At 36.1% G+C, this 16,816-nt stretch overlaps 1 protein-coding gene across 5 annotated transcripts in view; it reads right to left on the reverse strand.

The window, feature by feature from the left end:
* Window positions 1–16,816, reverse strand: part of LOC138851071 (bifunctional peptidase and (3S)-lysyl hydroxylase Jmjd7-like) — a 222,380-nt gene that overhangs the window by 72,804 nt on the left and 132,760 nt on the right. Inside the window, exon 1 of one of the 5 annotated variants that reach the window (XM_070104763.1) lies at window positions 4,268–4,491. The exons of the other annotated variants lie outside the window; for them this stretch is intronic. Coding sequence (XP_069960864.1) covers window positions 4,268–4,277 — 10 coding nt within the window. The 5' untranslated portion in view covers window positions 4,278–4,491. Of the gene's footprint in view, window positions 1–4,267; window positions 4,492–16,816 lie in introns of those variants that run through there. 5 annotated transcript variants of the gene reach the window in all.

Genomic DNA, 16,816 nt, shown 5'->3' on the forward strand with positions numbered 1-16,816 from the left:
AGTGGTCTGAGATGGTTACTTGTTGTTGAGCCCCATGCACAAATTCCATAGGTGAGATAGGGGTAAATAAGAGAGTGATATAGGGCCAGGAGGGCTGACTGTGGAGCATAGTACCGTATCTTCGATAGTATGCCTACAGTCTTGGAAATTTTCTTAGAAATTTGTTGTATATGTGTATGAAATTTGAGTCTATTATCAAGGTGGATTCCTAAGAATTTTCCCTCTGTTAGCTTTGTGATAGGTGATCCGTTTATCATTATGTTAAGAGGGACATCTGTAGCTCTGTTACCAAACTGAATGAAGTAGGTTTTGTCAATGTTTAGTGTAAGTTTGTTAGTCCTCATCCAGGTAGATATTTTCTGTAATTCTGTATTTACAGTATTGGCTAGCGTGACGAGTAACGTTTTGTTTGGTCTCTGGTTATGTGACCCATTCTGTACTGTTTTTCATATTGGTGTTTTGTATTTATGGTTTTGAGAATGCTGGGTGTTAGCCAGGGAATGTTCAGTCTCTTAGCTGTCACCTGTTTAGTTTTTTTAGGGCAGTGCTTGTTATAGAGGTATTGGGTCTTTTTTAGAAAATTATTAATACATTCGTCAATATCTGTATAGATTTCTAGCTCAGTGTGCCAGTCAATGTTTGCTACTGCTGTTGTGAAGTTATTAATGGCTGCCTCATTGTGAAGTCTGAAGGTGACTTTAGTAGTGTCTTGGGGTAATTTACCAAGAGTTGTTATGAGGAAAGTCGGGTAGTGGTCTGTGGTATTATCTGTAATTATGCCTGATTTTAAAGGGGATATGGTGTTGGTCCAGATGTGGTCAAGTAGGGAAACACTAGTCTCTGTAACTCTTGTAGGTTTTGTTACTGTTGGTAGCAACATACAGTTACTCATTGTGTTTGTGAATTCAGTAACGTGTGGGTCCTGGTCTTGCAGGAGATTTATATTGAAGTCACCTGAGAGTAGTAAGTGATCTTTGTTCATGCGTGCATCAGTTATCATACTTCCTAGGTTTTGACTAAATTGGCTAATGTTTGACTGTGGAACTCTGTAGATGTTTATCAATGTGAGAGGTTTTTGTAGGTATTTGGATTTGAATTTGGCTATTATATATTCCCCATGTTCATCCCTTGTGCAAGTATTAGTGATACATTCTAGTTGGTCTGAGTAGTATATGGCTGTGCCACCCCCTTGTTGGTCTGGCCTACAGTTGTGTATGGCTGTGTAACCAGGAATGGCATAGACATCTGTACTATCAGGCTTTAGCCAGGTTTCAGTTAGTGTAATGATGGACATATTGGCATGTAAGGAATTTAGTAATGCTATGAGGTCATCGTAATGCTTGCTTAAAGATCTGATATTGTAGTTAAAGATAGTTATGTTGTTGTTGGCACTGAGAAGTCCCTTTGATTGTTCTGCAGTGTAGTAATTACAGTAACTATTCAGTAACCTATTCACCATACAAAACATTCATACTTATTACTGCACCTATTACATACATAGAACACTTAACTCTGATATTAACCCTCCCCTCAAACATCTCCTTGCCAACCTCAACAGAACACATGACCATAACACAAGGCACAGATCACTCTTTGATGTTCCTCGTGTCCATCTCACACTTTGCAAAAACTCAATGCACATAAAAGGCCCTAAAATCTGGAACTCATTACCTGTAAATATAAAAGAAACACTACCTGTTTATAAATTCAAGTCTCTTCTCAAAGATCACTTACTCACCCAAAACCAAATAAATACTGAATAACTGAACCTTATAAATTGTATATCTTAAATGTTTCTCACAATTATATCACATAAATGTTAAACCTAAAACCCAATCTAACTTTATTATTTTTTTAAATACACTACCTAACAGAATACTCCATTCTACTGAATGTACAACAATGCATACAACCATATGACCTGTCTTTGTAATACTCACTTGTGCTTTATAGTAATCTGTTTACATTAAAGTTTTATCACCGATGTCATCATTGCTTAGTTCATCTTAAGTTAATTTTAAGCCAGCCCGTAATGCTATGCATAGTATAAGTGGCTTTGGCATACTGCTATTTTCTGTATTTTTTGTACCTCTGTATGTGTGCACAAATTTTTAAATAAATAAATAAATAAATAAATAAATAAATAAAAAACTGTTTGATTCATTTAAGTCATTAAATAAGAGATTGGTATCAGGATCAATGCTTGTAGTCATAAGATTTGTAGTGAATCTATAGTTAGAATTAAGTATAAAACAAAGTAAATAGTCTTAAGCTAAAAAATAGCACCTGAAGTATTTAACAAATGTAAAATAATGAGCTAAGGTATTTTTTTTTTTTTTTTAAGCTAAAATAAAGGAGACAATATAAAAGGGACTAATACAAATATAGTGATGATCAAATAATGGAGCTTGGGAATATGATAGTAGGTAGTACTATAAAGGTAATTCTTTAAAGTTAGAATTATAGTATAAAATAATAATATAAAAGGGACTAATATAAGTTGTGGTGAACAATAAAGTGGTAATCAAATAATGAGCTTTGGAATATAATGGCAAAATTGTGAACTTATTCTACTTTAGCACCTGAGAATAGCACCTTGATTATTTTAACAATTGTGAATATATAAACTAGGGTAGTTATATAAAGCTAAAATAAAGGAGAAAATATATAAGGGACTAAAATTAAGTAATGGTAAACAAAGTTAAATGGACAGGTGGTCACTATGAAATAATATTGGTTTAGGAGTAAGATCTGATTTGTAATATTAAATAAATTGAGCAGTTTATTGCACAATAAAAGTAAAAAAAATGAGGTAGTTGGTACTAGCTAGCAAAAGATAGTTTTGGTACTTGCAAAAAAGTAATTGGAATATACACTAATTGCATACACAATGAAAAGTGACTAAAAAAACAAGTAGTGATAAACAAAATTAAATGGACAGGTAAGAATAATGAATATTATTAATTTGGAGTAAGATTTGACTTGTAGTTTATAATTATGAGCAATTAATAGCAGTAAGAAAGAAGTATAGAGTATTGGAGGTAGTTGGCATTAGCTAGTGATGAAAAATAATAAAAATAATTATGCACAATATAATAGTAACGTACACTATATGTACCACACGTATATATGTATTAAGGGCACTTATCTAATCTGTTACAGAAATGTCAGCTTTTCTAAGGAAGGTAGAGAAATCGTGTTCATTTGAGATGGTATATTGTTGTCCTGTTGATGTTTTCCTTACTAGTATTTTCCCATCTCGCGTGAAACACTGGTGTATTTTGTTTTCCTGTTTAAGTTTTCTCAGCCTGAACAGAAGGTTTTGACGTTTTTTTGTTAGACACTCATTTATGTACACTCCATTTTTCATTGTAATTGCTGATTTAATTAGGTCCTTTCTTTTATCAGATATGTTGTGCGAAAGAAGTCCAGTGACTCTGAAGCTGGTCCTAGTGGCATTAAAAGAAGAAGGGAAGTAACCCCAGAAAAGGACTCGACACCTCAAGTCTTAATGGAAGGGGATTCCCCTTCTAAACACTAACACTCTCTCTCCCCTCCTCCCATCCCATCAATCATCACCAGATCTTCAATAAAAGTAAGTGTCATGTAATTGTGCATGCCTTTTTCAGTTTGTGTGTATTAAAATTAACATTTCATGTGGTAAAATTTTTTTTTTTCATACTTTTGGGTGTCTTGCACGGATTAATTTGATTTCCATTATTTCTTATGGGGAAAATTCATTCGCATACCGAACATTTCGCATAACAACCAGCCCTCTTGCACGGATTAAAGTCGCTATGCGGGGGTCCACTGTACCTTGTACAGGTCTCCCTCAACATTCGCGGGGGTTAGGGGATCAAGAGCCCTGTGAATGTTGAAAAATCGCGAATGTTTGGTGCCCCAATATATTGCAGGGAAATATAATAAAATAATAAAATGAAATAATCTATGTATATACATGTATATACGTACATGCTCCTCCCACTCATATATTTGTCCAATCTCTTTTTAAAGCTACCCAAGGTCCTATCAAAGCTAAAACCTTGGGTAGCTTCACATTTAGGTTGGATAAATACACAAGTGAGAGGTGGTTGGATTTGAATGGGTCTTGCATGCGAGTAAATAGAATGTTCAAAGCTTATTGCTTGGGTAGCATTTATTCTGTTATTGGGCTGGATTTGTGAAGGACCTGAATAGTATGGGCCAACAGGTCTACTGCAGTGTTCCTCCTTTCTTATGTTCTCATGAACAATCATAAAATACGTACCTGAGAACATCGTAAAATATTGTACTGCCTCCACCACTGCCTCGTATTTTTATATAATTTCTTTCTTCAATTCTTTCGTGCTTCTCAGTTTCTTTACCAAAATTTATTTGGGCCCATGGTTAATTATGTAGCAGTCACAGTCAATCAACAAGCACCAAACACAATGAATTATTGTGAAATGTTTGGAAGAGCGCAGAGGATAATACTCACTTACTTTCTCAGGGATACCAATCTTACAGAGAATAACTAAACAATGTCCAACTAAAAAGCCTACGTAGTGTAGTGTACGTTTTGCTCCATTATTGTTCAAATTTCATTGTACAATCTCTTAGTAATTAAATAATCAACTACCTCATTTTGTGATTTTACTAGTAAGCATAGGTCACCTTATGTGATTTTGTTATTTACTATTGTTCGCTTAAACATTAGCTGAATTGATACTTTCTCTGTCCATATTACTACCTCATATTTTTTTTTTAAATACTATCAAATGATATTACTTACTAAAATTAATAAATATCATTTTTACTAAAATTTCAATTTACTCTTAACAATTTTGACATTTAATAACCATTACTTGTCTAATTACCTTTACCTGTTTTAATACCACATTTACTATCCTAGATTACTCTTAATTACCTTGTACTGCCATATAACCTCAAGTATAACTACCAGTGCAATATTGAATGAAATAAACATTACTTTTTCACTTTTTTGTAATCATTATTACTTACTAAAATTTTATTAAACACCATATTTACTACCAGTCAATTTTAATTTTGTACATTAAACATTATTTTATACTTCTCATAACATTTTGTAGCCAAATTTTCAAGTTTTTATATTCAACCCCAACCTTTATATTATCCCTTGTACCTGTGTACCTGTCTACCCTCTTACTATCATATTATAATCAAGACATTACCATTGTTATTTTTTTACTATTATTCTTTTGGTACTTTAATTGTGAATTTTATTTTGTCAATTTAAATCTAGGTATAATCTTGATCTTGTCAACAACCTATACCAGACTCTTGTGCAATTGCAAGTACCATTTCAAATTGTATTTTTATATTATAAGTTTATATTATAATTCCTACCATCTGTCCATTTAACTTTGTTAACCATTACTTAATTTTAGTCCCTTATATGTTTTCTCCTTTATTTTAGCTTTATATAACTATCCTAGTTTATATATTCACAATTGTTAAAATAATCAAGGTGCTATTCTTAGGTGCTAAAGTAGAATAAGTTCACAATTTTGCCATTATATTCCAAAGCTCATTTTTTTGATTACCACTTTATTGGTCACCACAACCTATATTAGTCCCTTTTATATTATAATTTTATACTATAATTCTAACTTTAAAAAATTACCTTTATAGTACTACCTACTATCATATTCCCAAGCTCCACTATTTGATCATCACTTTATTTGTATTAGTCCCTTAGCTCATTATTTTACATTTGTTAAATAATCCAGGTGCTATTTTTTAGCTTAAGACTATTTACTTTGTTTTATACTTAATTCAAACTATAGATTCACTACAAATCTTATGATTACAAGCATTGATCCTGATACCAACCTCTTATTTAATGACTTAAATGAATCAAACAGTAACTCTAATTACTACACTGCAGAACAATCAAAGGCACTTCTCAGTGCCAACAACAACATAACTATATTTAACTACAATATCAGATCTTTAAGCAAGCATTACGATGACCTCATAGCATTACTAAATTCCTTACATGCCAATATGTCCATCATTACACTAACTGAAACCTGGCTAAAGCCTGATAGTACAGATGTCTATGCCATTCCTGGTTACACAGCCATACACAACTGTAGGCCAGACCAACAAGGGGGTGGCACAGCCATATACTACTCAGACCAACTAGAATGTATCACTAATACTTGCACAAGGGATGAACATGGGGAATATATAATAGCTAAATTCAAATCAAAGTACCTACAAAAACCTCTCACATTGATAAACATCTACAGAGTTCCACAGTCAAACATTAGCCAATTTAGTCAAAATCTAGGAAGTATGATAACTGATGCACGCATGAACAAAGATCACTTACTACTCTCAGGTGACTTCAATATAAATCTCCTGCAAGACCAGGACCCACACGTTACTGAATTCACAAACACAATGAGTAACTGTATGTTACTACCAACAGTAACAAAACCTACAAGAGTTACAGAGACTAGTGTTTCCCTACTTGACCACATCTGGACCAACACCATATCCCCTTTAAAATCAGGCATAATTACAGATAATACCACAGACCACTACCCTACTTTCCTCATAACAACTCTTGGTAAACTACCCCAAGACACTACTAAAGTCACCTTCAGACTTCACAATGAGGCAGCCATTAATAATTTCACAACAGCAATAGCAAACATTGATTGGTACACTGAGCTAGAAACCTATACAGATATTGACGAATGTATTAATAATTTTCTAAAAAAAACCCAATACCTCTATAACAAGCACTGCCCTAAAAAAACTAAACAGATGACAGCAAAGAGACTGAACAGTCCCTGGCTAACACCCAGCATTCTCAAATCCATAAATACAAAACACCAATATGAAAAACAGTACAGAATGGGTCACATAACCAGAGACCAAACAAAACGTTACTCGTCAATCCTAACCAGCCTGATAAGAAGGGCAAAAAAATTGTATTATGAGAACAGATTATCCAACTTACGAGGTGATATAAAAAAGACCTGGAAAACCCTATCAGAAATTCTGGGAACAAAAAAGATATCACGAAATAGCGAAATAAAATTAGCAAAAACAGATGAACCCCAACTCCCACCAACAGAAACAGCAAACAGACTCAATGATTTCTTCTCCACTATAGGACAAAACCTTGCCAATAAAATCCCAAGCTCAGATACCCCACCAAATGACTACCTCACCGGCAACTACCCGAACACACTGTTCCTAGCTCCGACTAACCCATACGAAGTCTCCCTTATTATCAACGCACTAAAAAACAAGGCAGGAGATTTAAATACCTTACCACCCCTTATATACAAAAAAGTGTCACAAGTGCTATCACCAATCATTGCAACACTCTTTAACAAATCCATTGAATCCTCCACCTTCCCTACAGTACTCAAAATAGCAAGGGTCACCCCGATCCACAAAGGAGGAGACCAAACAGAGTTGAATAACTATAGGCCAATATCCAACTTACACCCTCTCTCAAAAATCTTCGAAAAATTAATTCATAAACGAATCTACTCCTACCTTATCTCCCAAAACATACTCAACCCCTGCCAATTTGGATTCAGGCCTAATAAAAATACTAATGATGCTATTATACACATGCTAGAACATATATACACTGCAATAGAGAAAAAAGAAGTCCCACTGGGGATCTTCATTGACTTACGTAAAGCTTTTGATACAGTTGACCATGACTTGCTCCACGTAAAATTGTCACACTATGGTATAAGAGGGCACTCCCTCAACTACCTCAAGTCTTACCTCAGCAACAGAAGCCAATATGTGTACGCAAATGGGGCAAACTCTTCTGCACAACCAATTACAGTTGGTGTCCCACAGGGAAGTGTCCTTGGCCCTCTTCTCTTTCTCCTATACATAAATGACCTTCCAAATGCTTCGCAATTACTCAAACCCACACTATTTGCAGATGACACTACATACGTCTTCTCTCACCCGAGCCCAGTCACGCTAGCCAATACTGTAAATACCGAATTACAGAAAATATCTACCTGGATGAGGACTAACAAACTTACACTAAACATTGACAAAACCTACTTCATTCAGTTTGGTAACAGAGCTACAGATGTCCCTCTTAACATAATGATAAATGGATCACCTATCACAAAACTAACAGAGGGAAAATTCTTAGGAATCCACCTTGATAATAGACTCAAATTTCATACACATATACATCAAATTTCTAAGAAAATTTCCAAGACTGTAGGCATACTATCGAAGATACGGTACTATGTTCCACAGTCAGCCCTCCTGGCCCTATATCACTCTCTTATTTACCCCTATCTCACCTATGGAATTTGTGCATGGGGCTCAACAACAATTAACCATCTCAGACCACTAATTACCCAACAAAAGGCTGCAGTTAGAATGATAACAAATTCTCACTACAGGCAGCACACTCCACCAATATTCAATACACTAAACCTACTCACCATACAAAACATCCATACTTATTACTGCACCTATTACATACATAGAACACTTAACTCTGATATTAACCCTCCCCTCAAACATCTCCTTGCCAACCTCAACAGAACACATGACCATAACACAAGGCACAGATCACTCTTTGATGTTCCTCGTGTCCATCTCACACTATGCAAAAACTCAATGCACATAAAAGGCCCTAAAATCTGGAATTCATTACCTGTAAATATAAAAGAAACACAACCTGTTTATAAATTCAAGTCTCTTCTCAAAGATTACTTACTCACCCAAAACCAAATAAATACTGAATAACTGAACATTATAAATTGTATATCTTAAATGTTTCTCACAATTATATCACATAAATGTTAAACCTAAAACCCAATCTAACTTTATTATTTTTTAAATACACTACCAAACAGAATCACTACCTAACTGAATGCAACCATATGACCTGTCTTTGTAATACTCACTTGTGCTTTATAGTTATCTGTTTACATTAATGTTTTATCACTGATTTCATCATTGCTTAGTAGCAGCGCTGTATAGTCCTTGTGGCTTAGCGCTTCTTTTTGATTATAATAATAATAATAATCATTGCTTAGTTAATCTTAAGTTAATTTTAAGCCAGCCCGTAATGCTATGCATAGTATAAGTGGCTTTGGCATACTGCTCTTATCTGTATTTTTTTGTACCTCTGTATGTGTGCACTCCAGCATAAACAAAGCCATACTGACTGACGATGCCTCTACCACCCACTGCTTCAACCCTCGTATTTATTATTATTATTATTATTATTATTATTATTATTATTAGCAGTCATGAATGAGTTGACATTATTTATACTGTAGTTTAATAAATAATGAACAAACAAAACACTCACCACTCGTAAGGCAGACGAACTCTGATGACTTGTGATGATTAAAAAAATTTAAATTATAATTCTTTATTTCTCTATTGATATTACATGCAGTTACTGATGACAGTTGAATGGAGATGATTATATGGAGTGTAACTGCATGGCATGAGACATACTTTCACCACCACACAAACAGCAATGACCGACTCGCACAGTGGCTGGAGACTGACTGAGTGAGTGGCGGGTGGGAGGGCTGGCTGCCAGTTATTATTATTATTGTTATTATTAACCCTTTGACTGTCGCGGCCGTATATATACGTCTTACGAGGTACCGTGTTTGATGTATATATACTCATAAATTCTAGCGGCTTCAAATCAAGCAGGAGAAAGCTGGTAGGCCTGCATGTGAGAGAATGGGTCTGTGTGGTCAGTGTGCACCATATAAAAAAATCCTGGAGCACGCAGTGCATAATGAGAAAAAAAAACTCGGACCGTTTTTTTTAATTAAAATGCCGACTTTGTGGTCTATTTTCATATAGTATTTATGGTTGTATTCTCGTTTTGTTGGTCTCCTTTGATAGAATGGAAGACATATTATAGAAATAGAGATGATTTTGATTGATTTTACTATAAAAAGAACCTAGAAATGGAGCTCAAATTAGGGGAAATGTTTGATTTTTGCCAATGTTCAAAAGTAAGCAAATGATGCCATTTTCCAGTAAATGTCCAACTAGCCATTCTAATATACAGTCATGAATGGGTTGATGTTATTTATACAATTATTACAGTATTGCAGTAGTCTGCATAATAGTAAGTCTTCAATTTTTTGTTTGAATAAAAATTCAAAATAGAAAGCAAAAGTAATATCAGAGGGGCCTGGAAACACGACTGATGAGCAAAGAAAATGTTATTTTGGAGCCAGGAATGTCTGCATTGTTCATTCTGGACCTTATTTTGAAATTGTCATATTTTTTAGTTTTCGTGAAATTGGCCAAATTGAAATTTCTGACCACATTATTAGGTAGTTGAAATCGGTAAATGGGCAGTTTCTTGTACTCAATCGATAGAAAAAATGGAGTTCTAAAGAAATAGCTATGAGTTTGGGCGACTGGAACAATGGAATTAGCCAAAAATAGGGCTCAAAGTGGGCGAAATCGCCGATTTGTAAACGGCGCCGAGGTCGCTAACTTCGCGAGAGCATAATCCCGTCAGTTTTCCATCAAATTTCGTTTTTTTTTGGTGTCATTACAATCGGGAAAAGATTCTCTATCATTTCATAAGAAATTTTTTTTTTTTTTTTTTTTTTGAAATTTTGCGACACCAGGACGTAAGATGTATATATACGACCGCGACAGTCAAAGGGTTAATAACATGTATTATTATTAACATGTATGTATTTAATAACATGTTATAAATAATAATAGTACATATTATTAATAACATGTATGTTATTAAATACCATTGCCTCAATCACTGCCTCTACCACTCCAGTCACACTCAATCTACAAGCACCAAACACAATGAATTATTGTGAAATGTTTGGAAGAGCAGGGAGACTAATGTTTACTACAGCATAAACACAGTCACACTGACGATGTGTCAACCACTCCCTCGTATTTTTGTACAATTTCCTTCTTCAATTATATCATATTTATTATTATTATTATTATTATTATTATTATTATTATTATTATTATTACTATTATTATTATTATTGTTATTGTTATTATTATTATTATTATTATTATTACTATTGTTATTATTAGCTGTAGCAGAAATGTTTAATTCTTTGCAGTGTTCAAGAGTAAACACATGATGTCACCATCTAATACCCGTCCGAATAGCCATTCCAATATGCAGCCATGAATGGGTTTACATTATTTATACTGTAGTTTAATAGCAAATAATGAACAAACAAAACACTCACCACACTGAGTGGAGGGAGGGCTGGTTGCCAGTTGCGGGGGTCGGAGGGAGGGTAGTAGGGACTCGCAGGTGGCGGGAAACTTAAATATGATTTGGCGGCTGGGAATTTGGTGGCTGGGAATTTGGCGGTTGGGAATTCGCGAATGTGTGAAGCCCGTGAAAGTTGAAAACGTGAATGTTGAGGGAGACCTGTACTTGTACTAAATGAAGATATTACATATTACATTATTATTAGGTAGGTACCTGGGTGTTAGCTGACTGGTGTGCATCGCATCCTGGTGGACAAGAGTGAGGTCCCAAATACCCAACAGAAATATGACAGACAGTCCTTCGATGTCGCACTAAATTTCTCGTGTTACCCTCGGTGGCTAACCCTCCGAGGTTAAAAATCGGATTAACTTCTTATTTTATCTTATCACTCTGAAATTTTTTGGTTATCCTAGGTCAGCTCAGATACAGGTTTTAATTTTTCCATGTATCACAAGCATATGCACAGTATCATGTACATTCTCTACTTTTCTTACCATGTTTCCTCTGTCAAGAAGTGTTCCTATTTAACTTCCTGTGCACTCTGCATTTATGACCCTCAGTTCCATGACTCTTCACAATTTGTTCTCTCATGGGCTGCCTTACAATTTCATAAACTCCGCAATTCATGTACTAAATGGACTTTCTTCTCTCCCTAACTCTATACTCCAGTGAAATCTATTATTCTTATTCTCTTATGCTAACTTTATATATTTTCAAATTCATTAAAAGTTTATATATGTTTCTTAACTGTATTTTCTATAGCTGGTAATGTCTATGAGTTGAAAAAACTGAGGTTCATAATTTATCATGGGTTCTTCTGGTTCATCCTGGTAACATAAATATTCTGGAAATTGTGTAAATAATAACAACAACAATTTTAACACATTGTCCATCTTGAGAACTTGAAGATGATGTTGAAGGTCTTGTGTCTCATCAATAATAATAATAATAATAATAAAAAGTTTTCCTTATCTAAAATAATAATAATTTCTTAATAATAATAAAAACTTCTCCTTATCTAAAATAAAAATAATAACTTCTTAATAAAAAATGAAATCTTCTCCTTGTTCAAAATAATATTAAAAAGCCTCACATTTTAAAAACATTTCATTCTCTCCATACTTTCGTTCATTCCATGACAACATCAAGTGACCCTTCACGAAGTCTCATCATGGGGACGCAACAGTATGTCAGGAGAGGATCAATATTTTCTTCACCTTCCTCAATGATAACTTCTGGACAGTAATCTGGTGGACAGTCCCTCCATGCCAATCCAGAATAAGCATACTGCTGATCCAAACCATTATATCCTCCTACCCTTCTGTCAGCCCTGATGCCCATCCTACTGAGGGTGCGACCAATATTAACTGGAGAGGCTGCGGCAACACCTTCTCGTTCACAGTATTCAAAATACCAATCTAATAATTCATTTCTTAGAATGAATTTATCATGATCGCATTTTTTTATAAAGAATCCAAAGAAATCTTGGAAGGATTTGCACCCGGAATATTGCATGTACTTAGGCATGTTTGCTGAGTATGAGAGGTAGCTTCTCAAATCTTAATGAAAATTTAGGATTGAGACTACTGAGCTACTTATAATATGTTATAAGTAGTAAAGTTAGTGATGATGGAATTAGTCAATCTAACTAAAAGAAACGAATTTTAATGAAAATTAAGGATTGAGACTACTGAGCTACTTATAATATGTTATAAGTAGTAAGTTAGTGATGATGGAATTAGTCAATCTAACTGACAGAGTGGGGAATCCAACAGAATGTGGCTAATATACTGGAACCTGACAATTCTCAGAGAGGAACAGGGCGCCTCTCCAGGAGATACCCATGAGCACCACAAGTGTGGCTAATGTGAAGACGGGAGAGAGTAGTCTCCCACCCTCAACAGTGATGACAAGAAGATGGCCAGAAACCTTTACTCGGCTTAATAGAATGAAGTTTGTTATGGAGCAGAATAGACCAGGGGCATCGTAAAGGGAGGCGGGTTGCCCCGGGTGACACCACTGAAGGGGTGACACCGTAGAGCCTCTAAAGAAGGTAACAATAATGACCAAACCCATTCTGTAGCAACGGATTAATTGTACTTACATTATTTCTTATGGGGAAAATTGATTCGAAAATAGTCTTTGTCGATAATCGTCGCACTTCCAGGAACGGATTAACGATGATAAACGAGGGACCACTGTACTTTCTATAGAGCAATATGTCAATGATGTCAGTTAGGACTGTATACAGTGGACCCCTGCATACCGTACGCATCGCATACCGTACAATCCGCATACCGCTCGCTTTTTTCGCAAAAATTTTGCCACTCACCACTCTTCATCCGAGACGCGTCCAATGTGCGCCCTCAGCCAGCCTCACATGTTCCGCCGGTGGCATTGTTTACCAGCCAGCCTCCGCGGTAACATCCAAGCATACAATCGGAATATTTCGTATTATTACAGTGTTTTCGGTGCTTTATCTGGAAAATAAGTGACCATGGGCCCCAAGAAAGCTTCTAGTGCCAACCCTACAGGAATAAGGGTGAGAATTACTATAGAGATGAAGAAAGAGATCATTGATAAGTATGAAAGTGGAGTGCGTGTCGCCGACCTGGTCAGGTTGTACAAGAAACCCAAATCAACCATCGCTACTATTGTGGGCAACAGAAAGGCAATCAAGGAAGCTGTTCTTGTCAAAGGTTTAACTGTGTTTTCGAAACAGAGATCGCAAGTGACGGAAGATGTTGACAGACTCTTATTGGTGTGGATAAATGAAAAACAGCTAGCAGGAGATAGCGTCTCTCAAGCGATCATAAGCGAAAAGGCTAGGAAGTTGCATGAGGATTTAATTAGAAAAATGCCTGCAACTAGTGATAATTTGAGTGAATTTAAGGCCAGCAAAGGTTGGTTTGAGAGATTTAAGAAGCGTAGTGGCATACATAGTGTGATAAGGCATGGTGAGGCTGCCAGTTCGGACCACAAAGCAGCTGAAAAATATGTGCAGGAATTCAAGAAGTACATAGACAGTGAAGGACTGAAACCTGAACAAGTGTTTAATTGTGATGAAACAGGCCTGTTTTGGAAGAAAATGCCAAGCAGGACCTACATTACTCAGGAGGAAAAGGCACTCCCAGGACATAAGCCTATGAAAGACAGGCTTACTTTGATGATGTGTTCCAATGCTACTGGTGATTGCAAAGTGAAGCCTTTATTAGTGTATCACTCTGAAACTCCCAGACCGTTCAGGCAAAAGAATGTCCTCAAGGAGAATTTGTGTGTGCTGTGGAGGGCAAACAGTAAGGCATGGGTCACTAGGGACTTTTTCTATGACTGGTTACACCATGCATTTGCCCCCAATGTGAAAGATTACCTAACTGAAAAGAAATTAGAACTTAAGTGCTTCCTGGTGTTAGACAATGCCCCTGGTCATCCTACAGACGTGGCAGAGCGACTTTATGGGGACATGAAATTCATTAAGGTGAAGTTTTTGCCTCCTAATACCACTCCTCTCCTGCCGCCCATGGACCAGCAGGTTATTGCAAACTTCAAAAAACTGTACACAAAAGCTCTGTTTGAAAGGTGCTTTGTACAGACCTCAGAAACTCAACTGACTCTAAGAGAGTTTTGGAGAGAGCACTTTAATATCCTCAATTGTGTAAACCTTATAGGTAAGGCATGGGAGGGAGTGACTAAGAAGACCTTGAACTCTGCTTGGAAGAAACTGTGGCTAGAATGTGTAGACAAAAGGGATTTTGAAGGGTTTGAGGCTAACCCTGAGAGGATTATGCCAGTTGAGGAATCCATTGTGGCATTGGGAAAGTCCTTGGGGTTGGAGGTTAGTGGGGATGATGTGGAAGAGTTGGTGGAGGAGGACAATGAAGAACTAACCACTGATGAGCTGATAGATCAACTTCAACAGCAAGAGGCCAGACCTGAGGAAACTGGTTCAGAGGAGGGGAGAGAGAAATTGAAGAAGTTGCCTACTACAAAGATTAAGGAAATCTGTGCAATGTGGCTGAAAGTGCAAACCTTTATGGATGAGAATCACCCTCACACAGCTATTGCAAGCCGTGCTGGTGATTATTACACTGACAATGTTGTGAAACACTTTAGGGAAGTCATAAAGGAACGAGAGGTACAGGCCACTATGGACAGATATGTTGTACGAAAGAAGTCCAGTGACTCTGAAGCTGGTCCTAGTGGCATTAAAAGAAGAAGGGAAGTAACCCCAGAAAAGGACTCGACACCTCAAGTCTTAATGGAAGGGGATTCCCCTTCTAAACACTAACACTCTCTCTCCCCTCCTCCCATCCCATCAATCATCACCAGATCTTCAATAAAAGTAAGTGTCATGTAATTGTGCATGCCTTTTTCAGTTTGTGTGTATTAAAATTAACATTTCATGTGGTAAAATTTTTTTTTTTCATACTTTTGGGTGTCTTGCACGGATTAATTTGATTTCCATTATTTCTTATGGGGAAAATTCATTCGCATACTGAACATTTCGCATAACAACCAGCCCTCTTGCACGGATTAAAGTCGCTATGCGGGGGTCCACTGTACCTTGTACAGGTCTCCCTCAACATTCGCGGGGGTTAGGGGATCAAGAGCCCCGTGAATGTTGAAAAATCGCGAATGTTTGGTGCCCCAATATATTGCAGGGAAATATAATAAAATAATAAAATGAAATAATCTATGTATATACATGTATATACGTACATGCTCCTCCCACTCATATATTTGTCCAATCTCTTTTTAAAGCTACCCAAGGTCCTATCAAAGCTAAAACCTTGGGTAGCTTCACATTTAGGTTGGATAAATACACAAGTGAGAGGTGGTTGGATTTGAATGGGTCTTGCATGCGAGTAAATAGAATGTTCAAAGCTTATTGCTTGGGTAGCATTTATTCTGTTATTGGGCTGGATTTGTGAAGGACCTGAATAGTATGGGCCAACAGGTCTACTGCAGTGTTCCTCCTTTCTTATGTTCTCATGAACAATCATAAAATACGTACCTGAGAACATCGTAAAATATTGTACTGCCTCCACCACTGCCTCGTATTTTTATATAATTTCTTTCTTCAATTCTTTCGTGCTTCTCAGTTTCTTTACCAAAATTTATTTGGGCCCATGGTTAATTATGTAGCAGTCACAGTCAATCAACAAGCACCAAACACAATGAATTATTGTGAAATGTTTGGAAGAGCGCAGAGGATAATACTCACTCCAGCATAAACAAAGCCATACTGACTGACGATGCCTCTACCACCCACTGCTTCAACCCTCGTATTTATTATTATTATTATTATTATTATTAGCAGTCATGAATGAGTTGACATTATTTATACTGTAGTTTAATAAATAATGAACAAACAAAACACTCACCACTCGTAAGGCAGACGAACTCTGATGACTTGTGATGATTAAAAAAATTTAAATTATAATTCTTTATTTCTCTATTGATATTACATGCAGTTACTGATGACAGTTGAATGGAGATGATTATATGGAGTGTAACTGCATGGCATGAGACATA

The sequence above is a fragment of the Cherax quadricarinatus genome, chromosome 94 (assembly GCF_038502225.1).
Source record: "Cherax quadricarinatus isolate ZL_2023a chromosome 94, ASM3850222v1, whole genome shotgun sequence".
NCBI classification, from domain to species: domain Eukaryota; kingdom Metazoa; phylum Arthropoda; class Malacostraca; order Decapoda; family Parastacidae; genus Cherax; species Cherax quadricarinatus.